The 18,061-nt window shown below is 44.1% G+C and overlaps 1 protein-coding gene across 2 annotated transcripts in view; it reads left to right on the top strand.

Moving 5' to 3' along the window:
* Positions 1–17,249, top strand: part of HMGCS1 (3-hydroxy-3-methylglutaryl-CoA synthase 1) — a 55,277-nt gene extending 38,028 nt beyond the window's left edge. For both annotated transcript variants that reach the window (XM_078675034.1, XM_078675035.1), the window contains 4 exons: positions 5,750–5,856; positions 12,922–13,047; positions 13,653–13,822; positions 16,182–17,249. In XM_078675034.1, coding sequence (XP_078531160.1) covers positions 5,750–5,856; positions 12,922–13,047; positions 13,653–13,822; positions 16,182–16,271 — 493 coding nt within the window. In that variant the 3' untranslated portion in view covers positions 16,272–17,249. The remainder of the gene's footprint in view (positions 1–5,749; positions 5,857–12,921; positions 13,048–13,652; positions 13,823–16,181) is intronic.
* The last annotated feature ends 812 nt before the right edge of the window (positions 17,250–18,061 follow it).

Below are 18,061 nucleotides of genomic sequence, written 5' to 3'. Positions count from 1 at the left end.
GTTTTTATTCGCTCCGGAGGAGAACACAACGAAAACGGACAGAAGGTATCGTTCTGAGGTGCTCTAACTGCATCCCGGAGGCCTGGCCTCTTATACACGAGTTTATCTCTTTATTACATGTAACACATTCTCGTTGATACTTTGATGTACGGAAAGACATCCTCAGAATCCCCCCTTCCCAGCCCGTTCCCATGCAAGGCTACAGTGGAAGTCCCCGCCCCGTTCACAACAGGTGATGATCATTGCGCAGCTGGGTATTCCGCCGATTCACGGAGTGTGCGGGTTTCGATCGGATCTCGTGGGATGGGGGGGGGCTTTGATCATCTCGGGGGTCCTTTGAGGAGGGAAGCTTCCTATTGTATGGGGAGGGGCAAGAGATTGGTATCGGCAGAGCTAGGTGTCGGCCTGGGAACGGGGAAGACAAAACGGGCACACGGGGAAAAGGGGTTTGCATCAAAAGGGCCGGAGGTCATGACGGGGAAGCAGGGAGGTGTCGCGCTGGGAACAGGAGGAGGGCCTGGGGCAGAGCAGCGCCGAAGAGGGGTTTATGACTCAAGGCAGGTGCAAGCAAGGGGGGGTTGCCAGCGAAGTTAGGAGAGAGAGAGAGAGAGACGCGCTGGCTCTCGGCGAGAGCAGGGAAGCCATGGTGTCCAAAATGGCGGCTGTTTTACGCGCACAAAAAGATTTAAGGAGAGCAAGAGGGCGCCGATAATGTTGACGGTTTTCAGCCTAACTTGAGGTATCTGGGGCCTTGGTCGTTGAGGTATCTGGGGCCTTGGTTGTGGAGAGCTTTGTGTGCGTGGGTGAGGAGTCTGAACGTGATTCTCTTGCTGACGGGGAGCCAGTGCAGGTCTCTCAGGTGTCCGGCGATGTGGCTGTGTCGGGGGATGTCCAGGATGAGTCGTGCTGAGGCGTTCTGGATGCGTTTGAGTCTTTTCTGAAGTTTGGCTGTGGTTCCGGCGTAGAGGGAGTTGCCGTAGTCCAGTCGGCTGGTGACGCGGGCCTGGGTGACCGTCTTCCTGGTTTCGGTGGGGATCCACCGGAAGATCTTGCGCAGCATGCGTAGGATGTTGAAGCATGACGAGGAGACGGCGTTGACTTGTCTGGTCATTGAGAGGGAGGAGTCCAGGATGAAGCCCAGGTTGCGTGCGTGGTCCGTTGGTTTGGGTGCGTTGCCACCAGGAGTCGTCCCAGGCAGAGGGTGATGATCCTAGGATGAGGACTTCCGTCTTATCTGAGTTCAGTTTCAGGCGGCTGTTCCTCATCCACTCGGCTACGTCTTTCATCCCTTCATGTAGGTTGGTTCTGGCGGTTGTGGGGTCGTTGGTGAGGGAGAGTATCAGCTGGGTGTCGTCGGTGTAGGAGATGATGTTGAGGTTGTGTTGGTGTGCGATGGCTGCGAGGGGGCTCATGTAGACGTTGAAGAGGGTGGGGCTGAGTGATGATCCTTGTGGTACGCCGCAGATGACTTCGGTGGCCTCGGAACTGTCCGGGGAGAGGCGGACTCTCTGGGTTCTTCCGGCGAGGAAGGAGATGATCCACTCCAGTGCCTTCTCTTGGATTCCGACGTTGTTCAGGCGTTGCACTAGGGTGCGGTGGCAGACCGTGTCGAACGCTGCGGAGAGGTCCAGGAGGATGAGGGCCGCTGTTTCCCCGTTGTCGAGCAGGGCTCAGATGTCGTCGGTGGCTGCGATGAGGGCGGTCTCGGTGCTGTGGTTGGCCCGGAAGCCGGACTGCGAGTGGTCGAGGGATCCATTTGTCTCGAGGAAGGCGGCCAGTTGTCTGTTGACGGTCATCTCGATGACTTTGGCAGGAAAAGGAAGGAGCGAGATGGGGCGGTAGTTTTTGAGGTCGGTGGGGTCCGCTGACTGTTTCTTCAGTAGGGCGCTGAGTTCGGCGTGCTTCCAGCTCTCTGGGAAGGTGGCGGTGTCGAAGGAGGTGTTGATGATGTCCCGGAGGTGGGGTGCGATGACGGCGTCGGCCTTGTTGAAGACGTGGTGAGGGCAGGGGTCTGTTGGTGATCCGAAGTGGATGGAGTTCATCGTGCGGATGGTGTCTTCGGTGTTGATCGGGGTCCAGGCTCGGAGGGTGGAGGTGGGGGGCGTTGGTACGGTCGTAGGGTGCGTCGGCTGTGTGCTGAAACTGTTGTGTATGTTTGCGATCTTGCTGTGGAAGAACGAGGCGAGCGAGTTGCAGAGGTCTTGCGAGGGAGTGATATCGTTGTTTCCGGCGCTGGGGTTCGAGAGCTCTTTGACGATGATGAAGAGTTCCTTGCTGTTGTGGGCGTTGTTGTCCAGTCGTTCCTTGAATGCGGTTTTCTTGGTGGTGTGGATCAGCTGGTGGTGTTTTCGGGTGGCGTGCTTGAGGGTGGTCATGTTGTCTGCAGTCGGGTCTCTGCGCCATGCTTTCTCAAGGGCCCGGCAGTTCTTCTTGGATCTCTTGAGTTCGTCGGTGAACCAGGATGCTTTCTTGTTGCCGGGTCTGACGGAAGGGGGGGGTCTTCAATGGGGCGAGTTGGTGATCCATCTTGTGAGGTTGCTGGCGGCTTGGTTGGGGTTCGTTGAGCTGGCGGGAGGGTTCTGGCTCAGGGATGTGGTGAGTTGGTCGGTGGTGATCTTGTTCCAGCTTCTGCGGGGAAACTGTTGCGGGTGGTGGTGAGTGGGGGTCCTACTGAAGCTGAAGTGGACGCAGCTGTGGTCTGTCCAGTGGTGTGGCTGAAGGAGATGTCCTTGCTGGAGGAGAAGACTGGGTCAAGCGTGTGGCCGGCGTAGTGTGTGGGGGTGGTCACCAGTTGCTTGAGTCCGAGTTTGGCGAGGTTGTCCAGCAGGGTGGTGGTGTTGCGGTCGTTGTTGTTCTCTAGGTGGAAGTTGAGGTCCCCAAGGAGGATGTAGTCAGCCGAGGGGAGGGCGTGAGGGCTGATGAAGTCGGCGATGTCTTCGCTGAATTGTGTGCGTGGTCCTGGGGGTCTGTAGATGAGGGTGCCTCTGAGGGTGGTCTTGGGGTCGGTGTGTATCTAGAAGTGCAGGTGTTCGGCGGCTGTAAAGGTGTCGTGATGCGGATGGTGTTCTTGTGGACGATGGCGATGCCTCCTCCGGTCTGGTTGACGCGGTCCCTTCGGGTGATCTTGTATCCGTCCGGGATGGCGATGTCGGGCCCTGAGGAGGCGTTCATCCATGTTACCGTGAGGAAAGCGACGTCTGGTGATGTGGAGTCGAGCACGTTCCATAGTTCCACGGCGTGTCTGTGGACGGAGCGGGTGTTGAGCAGGATGCACTTCAGGTGGTTGCGGCTGGTGCTCGGCTTGGCGGGTGCGGTGCAGGTCCGGAGGCAGGAGAACTTGCAGGATTGGCAGGCGAAGGGTCCGTGGGTGCGTCCTGGGGAGGCACGGTGGCAGCCGGGGATTCGGCCGGTGTTGAGTGCGTTGAGGGTGGCGGTGTCGTAAGTCCGGTGGGTTGGCAGCTGCGGGGGCCAGGGGGTCTGGTGCTGGGCGCGGTCCAGGCGCGGACGGGCGCAGACGGTCTTGCCTTTGGCGCAGGCGCGCCCGCTGCGCGTACGCGCGGACTCTGCCATAAATGGCGAGTGTGGGGGGGGTGGAGCGAGGGAGGAGCAGCTGGGAGGTGGGAGCGGGGTGGCGAATGGGAGAGGGACCAGGTGGAGAGGGGGCAGGGCCGCGGGGGAGCAGCGGCAGGGAGCGGGGAACGGCGGCTGAAGCGCTAGGGGGTCAGCAAAACAAACAAAGGCAGGGGGATAACAGCGGACAATCAGGGGCACAGCACGATAACAGAGGCAAAAACAGCAGAAATACAATTACGAACGCAGAGATTCAAACGCACGAGCAGAATCAGGGGCACAACGGAAGCAAGGTGGCAACGAGCAGGCGGTGGCAGCAGGGGGACCGGGTGACCTCGGGAGGAGCCACGCGGCGGGTTGAGCGACCGGCACTGACGAGGTCAGGCTGGTCACAGCTCCCCGTCGCACGGTTTATGCCAAAGATATATTGTTTTGGGTCGAGGACAACACGTTTTAATGTTTCTTTTGTCAGTCGGACAAGTAGGTCTAAGACCCTCCAGCACAAACACATTGCATCACAGTACCACAGTTTGTCTGTGGGAAAAAGTTATATGCATCTTTATGTACAAGATGTTCAGAATTTATATAAGGCTCAAAAAAGTCTTTACTATTTGGGCAAGTGCGCTAAGAAAATCTAGTGAGCTGTAAAGTTAGCTTGCATTACAGGAAGTCGTTCCAAATAAGTGTGTATACATGTTTACAAAATTTAATCATGGGTGGCCTGTTGCAGTGCTCCAAGGATGCTCCTTGATTATGTGCAAATCGATGCAATTGAGAGCATTTTATTTTGAAAATAAACAATAAAAAAATGACAAAGGTTACTGACAGTTTTTTAAGGACATCTTTAAAAACTGTTATCAAAGGCCTCACTTGATAAGTGTAAAGAATTTGTAGGAGGTTGTAGAAGGTGGAGTGGACACTATATTTTAGTAAACTTTTGTTAATCCCCATTAATCATGAGCAGATATGTTTATTTGCTTGTGAAAATCTGCAGAACAAGTGCAAATTAACTTGGTAAAACCTTATTTGCTCCAGCGGGAAACTTTACCTGTATTGTAAAACTCCTTTCTCTTCAATTGACTTTTTATTTTAGCAGCGTGAGGCTTGTTTCAAACCCTTACCACTTGGGAAGAAGTTTAAGCCGGCCCATATCGGGATTACATTTTCAACCTTCCCAGCGGGGTAAGGGACTGGTTAGGAGTTGAGGAATAACCATAAACGTGCAGGTTTAAGCAGGTTGAACAAACTAACATGATGGCGTTTCAGCCATACAATTACCACTTCCCGTCTACTTCCAGTACCTCTACGTAAGTTTGCTTTCACCAAAATCTACATAATACTAAATATTTTGTTTTTGTTTTTGGACGGGTAAGCTAATCCTATCTGCTAATCCTATATCCATAAACAGGTTTACAAATCGGGCCTAACATTTAGACTCTGACAATACCTTGCTGAGTGCATCTGGTTTTAAAATGTAAATCCATTGTTTACCTAGCCCTTTGGATAGTCCCACATTTCTGGCAAAAAGGGTAAGTGAGGTACAATGAGATGAAGTAATTTGCCAATGAAGTATAAAATGTGGTCGAGTTGGTGAGGCTGTAAGTAGACTCATTGATTCCCAGCAACCCAGGTACTTGCTGCAAATAAAATCCAGCTTCATTTACAGTAACATTCTGAAATCTTCTTACCAAAAAGCAGGCCTAAACCGAGTCCATTAATAAACCGATCCTGTGAATAGTAATAGATTTGACACACACACACACACACACTCGAATGGTTAGTCTGGTAGAACCATAGCATAAAAAGAGCCATGCCAAAATTATAACCATGACACATGATCCTTGATGAATGTAGAGGATAGTATCAGCACTGCGACAAAAGTACTCTGCCACAATTTCTCACCTCAATGCATGGGAGATGTGGATTTGTCCATTTGACAAGCAGATATTTTATAAAAATTCCACTCACTTGCTGTTAATAGTTTCATTCTTTGACCCGAAGACCCTCCTCCTTTCTGAGAATAGTAGCTTTATATTTCACATCTCTGAGAACTTCAAATTGTCCGTGACCTTGTCCTACTTTTCTTGAATAAGGTTCAAGCCTTTACAGAAAAAAGAAATGTTGCCGCTCTTACATTTGTTTTAAAAAAAGATCTTATGATGTGTACCTTTTTCTGCAGGCATTCTCCTCAACAGCTGGCAGGACAAAGAATTGGTGTGTTTTCATATGGTTCTGGCTTTGCTGCTACATTGTACTCACTCACGGTTACACAGGATGCCGCACCTGGTGAGTTTTTGTGGACTAAAAGATGTTCCCTTAATACAAATGTTCATTATATTGTCAATATGTCCTAACTTTAGATTTGCATATGGCTTGATCAAAGTGATTCACAGATATTGACATGCACCCTCTTAGCAAGACCGTATTGAATCTTTTATAAACCTCATATAATCTTCTGAAGTTTTTGAAACCCTAGTCAGAGAATTTATCTCGGAGGAACAATTTACTTCCCATCAAATACCATTCTAGTTATGACAAGATTGAATGGGTGTGCCTCGGGGTTGCTGTTGCTTGGGCTAACTCTGCCTCTTATAGCTCCTTCTTTGTTCTGGGATCTGACTCCACTGCATTGTCCTCCTGAAAAGCTGTATGCAGTAGCAGGACTCTTAATTTTGTTAATCTGAATTCTTAATTTTTCCCCCCTAGATTATCTGTGCACCCACTTTTTTTTGGGAATCCTACATGAACGCAATGCTCTATAATCTGCTGTCCGCATTGTACAACCACTCCCCTCTCTGCCTCCCTCCACATCTTACTTTGCATTCCATCATTTTATTACCGTAAGCTAAAAACGTTTTTATCTCCCAGATTTCGCTCTATTATCCAAGTGTGGTTACTCTACAGATGGGTATCTCTTGGAAAGGAAGTTCATGCCTCAATGATTTAGTGTGTGTCTGCTTCATGGCAATATCCCCTCTCCTTTTTCAATGAGTATATGCGTGGAGCAGGTGTCATTTTCTACTGCGCCAGGAATAATAGGTGCAGATTCCTGACTGGTGTCTGTTGGTGCAGTTATGGTGCATGTGTTGGTGGAGGCCAGCCATTGAGCTGTGAGTTATTTGTATATGTGTCTCATGACTGTGTCTCTGTGTATTGTTGCGTTTTTGCAGCTATTTTGATGATTCTTTTATAGTAGTTAAGAGTTTGTGTAATCCAATTGTGACTTCATGTTCAGATATCACTGCCCTCAATTTACTTAAAATGTTCCCGGGCCGTATATCATTGAATTTCCCTGTCATGGTGTGGGTACCTTCTTGCGCCAGTAGGGATACCTCTCATTCCCAGATGTGCTGTGTCGCATTGCCTTTATTCCCCCATCACAGGTTGTTTCTTTTAAACCCTAGCGACTCTGCTATTGCAGTTGTAGCTGTGTTTTTTAGGATTGTTGCACTTTTCACTAATCACTATATTCCCTTGTAGTGCTATGCCTATCCTTCTGCTCCATTGTTGGTCTTGTGTATCTTTCTCTAGTTCATTGTTTTCTAGTTCCCATTAGAGTATCCCCTGCCAGTAATAGTGACTTAAACACTCCCTGCTACAATTTGGTGTGGCTTACAGGTCCACTCAATAGTCCATCCTGGCAAAGTCCGTAAATTGAACGTGGCAATAGCAACATTTTTACTGCACTTCTAAGACCTAGAAGTACTGTACAAAACTGCTATGTAAAGTCAGTATTTGTGCCAATTCCGTTTTTTGTTCTGCGAGTTTTTCCCAGTTCTGGACCCAATACCAATAAGGTTGTTTGGATTATACCGCAGGCAATATAGAGGCATTTAACCCCAAATACGTTTTAGACAGTCCAAGAAAATATTCATGTGGACTGTCTTCTGGACAATAAGTTTTAAGAAGTGGTCTCCTTATGTTAATTTGTACTGATGCTCCTGGTCCCTGAGTCATCCAAATTTTTTTTTTCTTGGTCTTTTGTCAGTAGGGCATTCCACTAGTTGCTTTTCTTCGAGATGAGTGCATAGTGAGATTAGGAAGGGGTCCCTCATTGCAGTGTGAATTTGAACTGACCGATTGATTTCTTAAAAGCAGGGTCAGCTAATATTTGTCACCAGCATCTGTAAACATGGCCAGTATATTAGACACATGTCATTCGAGTTCCTGTTATATTTCTGATTTACCTCAGATTGCCCCTTCATCGATATCTATTTCCCGTTTTACTTTAAATATGTTACATTCAGATCAAATTCTGTGCATTCATAGGATTTTACTTCCCAGACATAATCTAAATTAGAATCCTTATGTGATCTAAATGATGACCTCATTAAATTGGCTTTACTGGCTTTATCAAAAATCCAAATTCAGAAAGTCTATAGATTTGTGACAATTTGTAATGTACTTGGATTTTAAAGAGGGAGCTCACTCACTCTTACTCGGTATGAGTGATGTGGAGTTCTTCATATATTTTTTGACTAACCCCCTTTGCAACTCCCTCCACCATAAAGCTTATAGTCAATGAGGGGATTCTCCAAACGTCACTTAGCCAAGCTTAGACTCCTACAGTGTGTCCCCAGCCTGCCAGTAACTTCTCAAAAGAGGACCTTCAGCCCTGAATTTGACTTGTAAATGCCCACTTGGCTACCAACCACACACTTAATATTAAATTACATGGTGGAGAAAAATAAATGACATTGTGTGACTGAGGTGTTTTCATTTGACACCTACACTCGTCGATGACTTCTTGTGAAATCCTCACAAAGAATCGAGCTGATTGCGAAGGCTGAGGATTGGCGACCGTCAACAGGGTAATCGTAACGTGCTTGCCAGGTTTTTAATCTTATCTGCTTCCTTAGCTTTTTATGTAATCTGCTTGTCTTTACACATCTGATAGTTGATTTCTCCTTGTGCCTAAAGGTGTAATTCATCAGCTCCACCTTAACGCAAGGAGGCCACAGGTCTTGCAATCCAAGCGTTCTTGCACAAAATTCTCATGAGTGACTTCGGTCTTTATGTGGAACATCAGTGTAGTAAAACATCTGCAGATGTTATTGAAAACTTATAGGCCTTTGGGTTTTAGCCTGTTGATTAAGTCAAAGCCCACACAAAAGGGCATAGTCTACCTTGTTTTCACATCCTCAGAAGGGCAGTCTACATTTTTCTTTGACTCTCTCCCTATACTTTGGAACTTTCAGTGAAGGACAGTGGTTAAATAATATTTACTTCTTACTAATTATCAAGAAAAAAATCCTTATTTGGAGGTTGGAAGTCTGCTAGGTCATCAGTGGGCATCTACTACAGTTCCCCCCCCCAACCCTTCCCCACCATCTCACAAACGACTGCTTGTACTGTTTAGAGCTACGATGTTGGTAATACTCTCTTGGCTCTTGTCCACTCGTGCATTTGCCAGTGTAACAGAAGCACTTGAGCAAAACCCAATAAGGAGCTAGCCGACCAGGTTGTTGTAGTCCACTTAGCATTACATGCTTTTTTTTCTTTTGTCAGTAACAAACTGAAAGCACCAGCTGGTTTCTGAAAAACATGAAATGTAGCAGCAAAGCCACACCCAGGCATGGAGGGGATTTTTTTCCCCCTCTACATGGGATCCATTGTTTGTTTTTCCCTGCAGACAGGCAGCCTCTCCCCACCTCTAAAATGAGTAGAAGTTTAGCAAAACAGAGTTCCAGCTCGTCCAATCGAAAAATGTGGCTCTTAGTTGTTGTTTCTTGGCAAAACCAATCCAGGCTCTCCTAAAAGTTGTGCACCAAAACCTCATCAAAGCACTAGATTCACTAGTCTTTATGCAGCATAAGTAAAAAGACTTTCGGGAAGGCAACTAACAAATGGTTTTGAGACCGATGTGCCCAGCCTTGGTCTGGTGCACACTGTCACTGGAACCAAGCTGTACCCAGCTTATGAGCCCATAACTAACATGTCCTAGGTTGCTTGTGTTCCAGTTTAGGGAGTACTTGACTCTGCAGTTCGGGCTGGACTTCCTATTGGAGCAGAATCCAGACTGATTTGCAGATCGCTGGGTCTAAACTGAGGTGGCATGGTGTGCAAAAAAACCCGATGGATTTGGATACGGGCTGAGTGATTACCAGTGGCTGAGGTTAATTCAAGCATTTCAGCCATCACACTTTTGCATACTTATTGAGACAGGCCTGGCCAACAAGAAAGTTAGTGTGCAAGTTGGAATGAAACTTCTGATTGCCCCACTTAGCATCTGATAGAAAAAGTTACCACCATATAAAATGGCACCATAAGGCGGTCCAGAGTCAAAAGCATGATTGTTTCAATCTTAAGAAAATTGGGCTGCAAGGTAATGCATTGTTTAGAACCCTCTGAAAAGTTATGTAAAATTGATTTTAAAGCACACGAATACTCGAGGGTGTCTTGGCGTTGGATTGGGAATATCAGTAAGGTGACAGCAGAGGGACACTAGAGGTTAAAGAGCCAGGTTTTGATTTGTTTCCTAAAAATTCAATAAAGTGGGAGCTGCTTTAATATATATAGGCAGACCGTTCCAGAGGGCTGGGGCTTTAGAGGAAAAGCAGCTGCCTCCCCATTTGAGTCTCCTAAAACTGGGAGACGAGACCGTCGAGAGCTTTTTGATCGTAGGTCTCTATTAGGTATGTACCAGGATAGGGACTGTTTAAGGTAGGTAGGACCACAGTTATGCAAGGCCTTATAGGTAAGGCACAGTGCCTTAAATGTAATGCAACTGTTCACCGATAGCCAGTGAAGTTCCTTAATGAACGCTAAAACCGGATGGAATTTGGGGAGACCAAAAATTAGCCTAGCTGCCGCATTCTGCACGCTTTGGAGTTTCTCCTCCGAGTGTTAAAGCAGGATGAGACAACTGAACTAATATGCTTAATAAAGTTCAATTTGTCATCTATGCTTATGCCTATGTTTTTGGCCTTTTGGACTGTAGTTGGGAGAGTTCCCAACTCTGCTGGCCAGCATGCTGGATTCAGAACTGAGGGTTATTACCAAAAAATAACACCTCCATTTTCTCAGAGTTTAATTTAAGGCAATGCTTTCCCATACAATCACTAACAGCTCTCATACAGTTGGAAACTGAGTGATAGTTACTTCTGTATTATTAGAGGCCGGCGCCACAATTTGAGTATCGTCTGCATAGGATGTAGAGGAAAATCCAAACTATCTAATCAGGGAGACCAATTCTAAAACTTAAACGATGAAGAGCAGAGGGCTTAGGGAGGATCCCTGAGGGAACCCACAAGGAAGAAAGAATGAGTTGGATGAAAATTTCACCAGCATAACTGAATGACTTTCGTCTGTTAGGAATGATTGGAGTAGGGCAGGGGCTTAATCAGCGATGCCCAGTTTTTCTGAGACGGCCGACAAGGGTGGCATGTTTGACCGTATCAAAGGCTGCGGACAAATCAAGGAGAAGTGCTGCTGAGCCTCCCATGTCCAAAATAGTTCTTAATTCATCCGTGTTTTTTTTTTTTTTTTTTTTTTTTTTTAATGCTGTCTCAGTACTATGTTCGGTCCAGAAGCCGAATTAGGAAGGATCCAACAGATGATTTTCCTGAATAAACTGTTAATTGTGCATTTATCAGTTTTTCCTCTATTTTGGCTGGGAATGGTAACCTAGAAATCGGACAGTAATTTTCTGGATTATCTGGATCTAGGTTGGGTTTCCTAAGAAGTGGCAGGATAGAGGCTATTTTACATAGATCAGGAAAAATACTGGTGCAGAACATCCTGTTCAAGATTTCGGCTAAAAATGAGGCAATCCGAAATAGAATCTGTTTAAATATAGAGGGGGGACATGGGTCATAAGGTGATCCTGACTTTGTAGAGTGAACTAAATTAAGAACCTCTGCAGTAGTAGTAGAGTAAAATTGGTAGAGGTTAGAAGGGGGACTTTGACAGACCGAAGATTGGACTGTTGTGGGACTAACGTTAAGGTCGATGTTACTGGAGGCAGAGAACTGGTTGTAGATTTGTACAACTTTATTGCGAAAATGAGAAGATATTTGCTTGCAGAAAGATTGACTGTTGTAGCTACCTTTAGTCTCAGGGACTTTAGTGAGTTTGCTTATGACCTGAAGGAGTTCTCTGGCAGAGTTCTTAGATGCTTCTATTTGTTGTGTAAAAAAAGGCCGACTTTTCCTTGGTGATGGCTGCTTTAATATTTATATATATTTAATATGTTTGTCAGAAAGGCTATTGTTTGATCTCCATATCCTTTCCAGTTTCTTACATTTCTGTTTTTGAAGACGAAGAGTGTCTGTATACCAATGTGAGGATTGGAAACTCTATACTATTCCCTTGCAGTTTCTAATGAATACTGCAAATATTTATATTTCCTTTCTGAGGACAGGCTCAAGAACATTCTGATGGAGATCCAAGTTAAATCACGGATTCTCCCTTTTTACTCCATTCAAGCCTCTTTCTATCCAGATCACTCCACTTAAAAAAAAAGAAAAGAAAAAATAGTCTTGAACAAGCGTGCAAGCCAGTGGAATAGACTCAAAGCATCAGACCTCCCAACCTACCTCATTGTGTTTCTGTGATTTAACAGTCACTTCACCATGCTAGACCCAAGCCTGACCACCAGGAATTCTTCTTTCCAACAGGTTCTATTCCAAGGGTTCACAAAGTATGCCAAAAGTACTCTGTTTCTGGTAAAACCAGACACTGATTCCTGGAACTTCGGACTCTTTGCAAATCTCCCTTACCTGAGCAAAGTTACTTTCGCTGGTGCAGGACCATAACTTTGCTCAGGAGTTCAACCGCATGCTTCTAGACCAATTGCAAATCCTAGTCATGACCGCTCTCCGTTGGCTACGACACAATACGCAGCATTAACTGTAAGTCCAGATGTATGTAGATACTATCCAATTCCCCATCCATCCTTGTTGGTAATGAAAAATATGGAAAACCTGTTGCATGGTCTTTGATCACAAACACTGCTGCATGAAGAAAAACTGTTGCCTCCAAACAGGTTCCTAGCACTACAAAGTGGTTATGTTGTGGTATAGTACATTCTTCGAGGGCAGAAGGATATGTTACTGTCACCCCATTTCTAGATTGTTTTAATAGTAGTCTGGTTTGGCACATAAATGGTCTTGCATTTATTTTCGCTAAAAGCAAACTCTAAAACCAATTTATATTGTGTAAAAAATCTCATTGTCCAGGCGTGATCAAATGTATTTTTCAAAATTTGCCTTGCAATTTTAAACCCACATAACATTGTGCAAAGGAACCCATCCATTTTAAATTTATTTGAACAAAGAAAAAGGACAACATGTATTGATCTTCATACTGCTGATCTGTCCATACTCAATTTGTGAAACTTTTCTTTTGTAGGTTCGTCTTTGCATAAGATGACTGCCAGCTTGTCTGACCTTAAAGCACGACTTGACTCACGAAGATGTGTTCAACCAGAGATCTTTGCTGAAAATATGAAACTCAGACAAGAAACCCATCATTTAGGTATAAGAAACGAGTTTAGTTGATGGCTTCAATTAGTGTGTGTTAACAGTCAGTTGGTTGGGCGGAGTACATGCATCCTTAAATATTCTGTTGTCATCAATTCCTTTTTGGAAATCCCATTTTGTCAGTCTTATTTCTCCACTGTGGTGCAAGTTGAATACACATTTACACTCCATAGCCTATATGGTTTTAACCCTGCTAGTCTTATACAATAGACAGGAGCAAAACTGAGTCATATGATTTGTAAAGAGCCTGCTGCTGGCAGGCACAACTCGGATAAGGGCAGCAATTTTTGGCGGAGCAGCACATGTGTGAAATATCCACAGAAGCAATGTGGTACTATCAAAGGATGTGCTGGGCTTTGTTTTGTCTTGGAGAGCATACTAGATAACTAATGAGCTCTACTGGTTTTTTTCTCAGTGTTAATCTAGTAATCATGGACTGATATGAATTAAATGACAGGATGTAAGTTTAGCAGAAGTTCGATCAATATATTTAGATGTAGTATATGTTCTCAGCCACATTGTAGGACAAAGAAAAGTAAATGCATGTATTGCATGAAAATAAGTTACCCGGATCTTACCGAATTTTGTTTACTCATGTAGCCAATTACAGGCCACAGGGCTCAGTGGATGACCTGTTTGCAGGGACATGGTACCTTGTGCATGTGGATGAAAAGCACAGGAGGCAGTACGCTCGGCACACAGTATTGGATGATCAACCACTAGAAGCTGGGACTGGAGTAGACGTTATCCATTCAAATGTGATTAATGAGGTAAATTGATCAAAGTGCAGTTACTTTTTTTTATTGAGGTTTTTGTTCAAAAGTATAGTCCAGTGCATGAATCAGAGTATACCAAAATAGATGTATTTGCAGATATTGATACTATGAATATAAAAATAAATAAGACTGTTCATCAGAACTTCGTCAAGATTATTGAAGTGAGATTCAGAGATTATTAATTTTTATTAACTCGTTACACAAGACTCTAGATGAACCCCTTATATTCGACCTCTACAGGTGAGTACTTGGGCTTTAATAGCTAACGGTGGTCCTCTAGGCCGACGTAGCAGCTCTGTGCCCGACAACTTACAAGCTTCCTTTTCAAGTATGTAAAAGCCATCACAGGTCTACTGATTTTATACTGAGACAACATAATTGTTCATCTGTGCTGTTGAGCTACATCTTTAATGCCATTCAGAAGATTTGACTGACCCATGCCAGTTCCAGAAAAGTCTTGACCAGATGACCACCTGCTTCACCGATTCCCATGACAGGACTTTTCATCTGAGAATTGAAGCCTGAACTATTACCCGAAGGTTAAAAGTGATAAAATGATACTGTTGAAGGGAATAACCTAGGAATAGATTGATGTGCATGCACTGAGTTGGAAGGTAAGTAGATTATCCCAGTCTTTGTGTAGTGCAGAATAGAACACATGTCCACCCAATGAGGAATAGCTGTGAGGCATCTATTAATTTTAGTCTGGAGAGTAGTAGCGAATATGGGAAAGGTGAAGATGATTTGTCTGTCACTGATACAGTGATGATGGGAAAACTCAGAAGATGAGATAATATTGCCTAAAGACATGGTAGAGTGTGTGGAAGGGAGAGGGCCTAAGGCTACTTTTTAAAGAGCTGAACCAGTTAAAAAGTTGGTGGGGTGGATTATGAAAACCATGAGACTGACCAGGCTGATCAGAGAGGATAGAAAATCAATTAGACTGAAGATATTAATTGTCTAAGATCTCCTACGTTTAAAAAGGGAAGGTTCTTTGCGTATGTCAGTTGGTAGATTGATTCACGACTGGGCTCCCTGGAGATGGAGGCACACCTATACTTTGATACTGGAATCGGAGTTGTAGAATTTTAATAATTTCCTACTGAGTAGCCGGCAGTAAATTAATAAAAGGAGGGGTTTCATTTTCTTATAGAAATTACGATTGGTGCTCTAGAAGGCCAGAGCAATGGCACATTTTGTATAAATGATCAAATATCTTCCACTTCCTAATCGATGCCAGAAAAAGTCTAGCATGGCGAGTGAAACATGTACTTTGAACACCAGCAGCACTCTGCCAGCTGACTCCCCAGTGATCTTCTGTAGCTTTAACAAACTTCTAAATAATATCTAGCGTGGTAACATTCTGTATTCAAGATAAAAGTGAGGCACTCCTGAATGTTATCTTGTTGTAATATGAGCCCCCACAGTGGAACTCTGGCGTCGCAGACTGGCAGATGCTAGCTAAAGGAACCATTGCATATGACTTAATAAATAAATCGCACAAATTTACTACAACGTGGTGCCTAGTTCTGTTGTTCCTGAATGTCGACAATATTGATCCGATGCGCTCAAATAAGTTGGGTGCCATTGGACTTTTGGCCAGGCAAAGATACCCTTGTAACATAGGTCAGACTGATTCAGACAAGAGACGCAAACTGTAACTGAGTTAGGTGCCATTAATATAGATTGTGTGCAGACCTGAGATGTGAAATGGGGTTGCGGGGGTTGGGGGGGGGTGGGGGGGCGATGGTTATCCCCTATTTTGGTGGGTATACCCACCGGACGTATTGTATGTTAACCCGTTTACCGCGGCAGACATTCTGCCACGGTGCGGGCGTTTTACGCAGTGAGCGGTGCTGCATCGGTCGTTGGTCGTGCGCAGCACCTGAGAGGTAGTGCTTGCATTGGCCAAATCCAATAAAAATCATTGAAACCTAAAACCTAAAAAAAAAAGAACAAAAAACGTATGCTCCGGTGATGTTGTAGACAGTTTCATAATCTTGTAACTAGCATATACCCACATCTTTGTCCTCCTAGAGAAATTAAGAAATGTGCCTTACCTCACCCATGCGGCCAGAGCGATTCCACCATGTGAATTTTTCTTTTCATATACTGAAATAATTTAACTATAGAAACTTTATCTTGAAAATGCATATCTGTAACCTATAGCAGGTCCATTTTTACCCAACTTAAAATGCTTCAAAAATATAATGAGGGCACATGCTAGTTAATTGTCTCCTTAGATATTGCCTATGTTCAAATGTTCAGCCACCTTTGAGCCAATCAAATTAATTTTGCTGTTGGGGATTTTATTTGCAAATAATAACTTTTGTTTTTTCCTATTTCTCTCAAGCACATTCCAAGCCCTGCTAAAAAAGTTCCAAGGCTTCCTACATCTGCAGGACAGGAATCCGTTACCATTATAACAAACGGAGAACATTAAAACACCACTGAGGGCGAACGGGTTAACAAAAAGAACAAAGACTGATAGCACTGCTTATTGTACAAAAAAGAATGACTGAGAATTTGGTAATTTTTCAAGCTTATATGTATCTACAACTTGTTCTGTGTCCAAGTTTAGGGTCCATTACATTTTGCAGAAATTAACACTACAAAGCATTTCAATATGTTTTTTTAATCATTCAGCGATCAGATCACCACAGTGCTCTAAACTCAGCGTTTTGGGCTGCCGTTTCTTTTGTAAATAGTTTTTTTTTTTTTAAATGGGTTTTCACTGTTCTGATGAGAATGTTTGACATACTGCGCATCTATTGGAACGGCAACCTGTTTGGCATTGTTTACAAGCTGGGATGTCTTATTAAATCCCTGGTCACCCTTCAGTAAGATCTTTTATAGCAGCGTTGAACTATTTTGAATGCAGCATTTGTCTGCAGTAATCCTCCTGTTTTAACTCTAACTTGGATTTTAAGAGGATAAGACATTGTAGAATCTCAAATTAACATGGCTAGCACTTACATTTTCAAGCACATACTGCTGCTCTGTTCTGACTGAAAGCCTTGCTAACTTATAAACGTGTAGAAAATCTAAACTAATTTAAAATGAGCTTTTTTAAAAAATGTTACAGTTAAACGGTTTGTATATCTAAATATGAATGTACTGAGAATGACCTGAAACATTGAGAAACTGGTTGTATTCTGTTGTGTAATTCAATGTAGTGTATTTAAAGATTATCTAGAATAATTTACTGTGAATGTTTTTGTACAGTCAGTTTGCTACAAATATAACTGTAAAATTCTAATATGCAGGACGTGAATGATTCAAATTGCTTATGTTCAGCTCTTATACTGCCTACATTGTAGTGCACAAATGAGTAGTCTGACACCAGTAACTTGATGAGAAATGTGTGCCCTCTTAAAGAGGTGACCTGCTAAAATAAATCTCTCACAGATATTTAAATTTAGATTTGTGTTTCCATTTATTTTTTTGCAACAAAAGCTCAGCCAGCAAATGAATTAATGTTGTGTGTTTAATTGGCTATTTATAGACTTTGGACCTACAAAAGGAGGGACAAGGGCCGTTCAAGGCTCAGCATGCACGGCCCCAGGAATGTAAGGATACATAGAGGTGTGCAGTTCCTATTGTGGAAAAAAAGGTCAGAGGTGCCTGAGGGATCAAGTTAGGGGATCTGATCCTTCAGGAGCAAGGGCCCTGACACACCCTGAGGGGTGTCATGCTTTGTCATAGGGGAGCTCCTCCTTGGGTCAACGTTGCAATGCCCAATGGCCCGTTTGACGTAGTTCTTTTCAGCTGCCGTAGTGAAGTGTGAGGAGTGAAGTGCTACGTGGTAGTATTGTGAATGAGTAAATAACTTGAGGTGTTGACAGAACAAAAGTTTAATGTGTTCATTGATCGTTTGCATCAAGGTATGCTATATACTCTCATAAATTGGGGCATGGTACAATTTAGGTAACATATGTACTTCTCCCCATGAGTAGTTGAGTTTTTCCATTGCTGGATTGTGACCAAAAAGTCTTTAATTGTCTTATAATTATTTCTTATTTCCCTGTGGAATGGTAATCAAAATCTCGCTTGGAGTCCTTTAAATATACACTTTACTTCATTATGTTTTTTTATGGATCCTTGTTCCTAAAATGTTTAATAACAAGTAGGCTTAGTTCGATCACATTCATGAGGTGGAACCTAATGTGGCAGTGCAACTGTGCTGAGAAAGCTGTATCTGATAGAGACTTCTATCTGCACATGCCTTACCAT

This window comes from Lissotriton helveticus, chromosome 2_1 (genome assembly GCF_964261635.1).
Source record: "Lissotriton helveticus chromosome 2_1, aLisHel1.1, whole genome shotgun sequence".
Lineage (NCBI taxonomy): Eukaryota > Metazoa > Chordata > Amphibia > Caudata > Salamandridae > Lissotriton > Lissotriton helveticus.
This window is presented reverse-complemented; position numbering and strand designations above follow the sequence as displayed.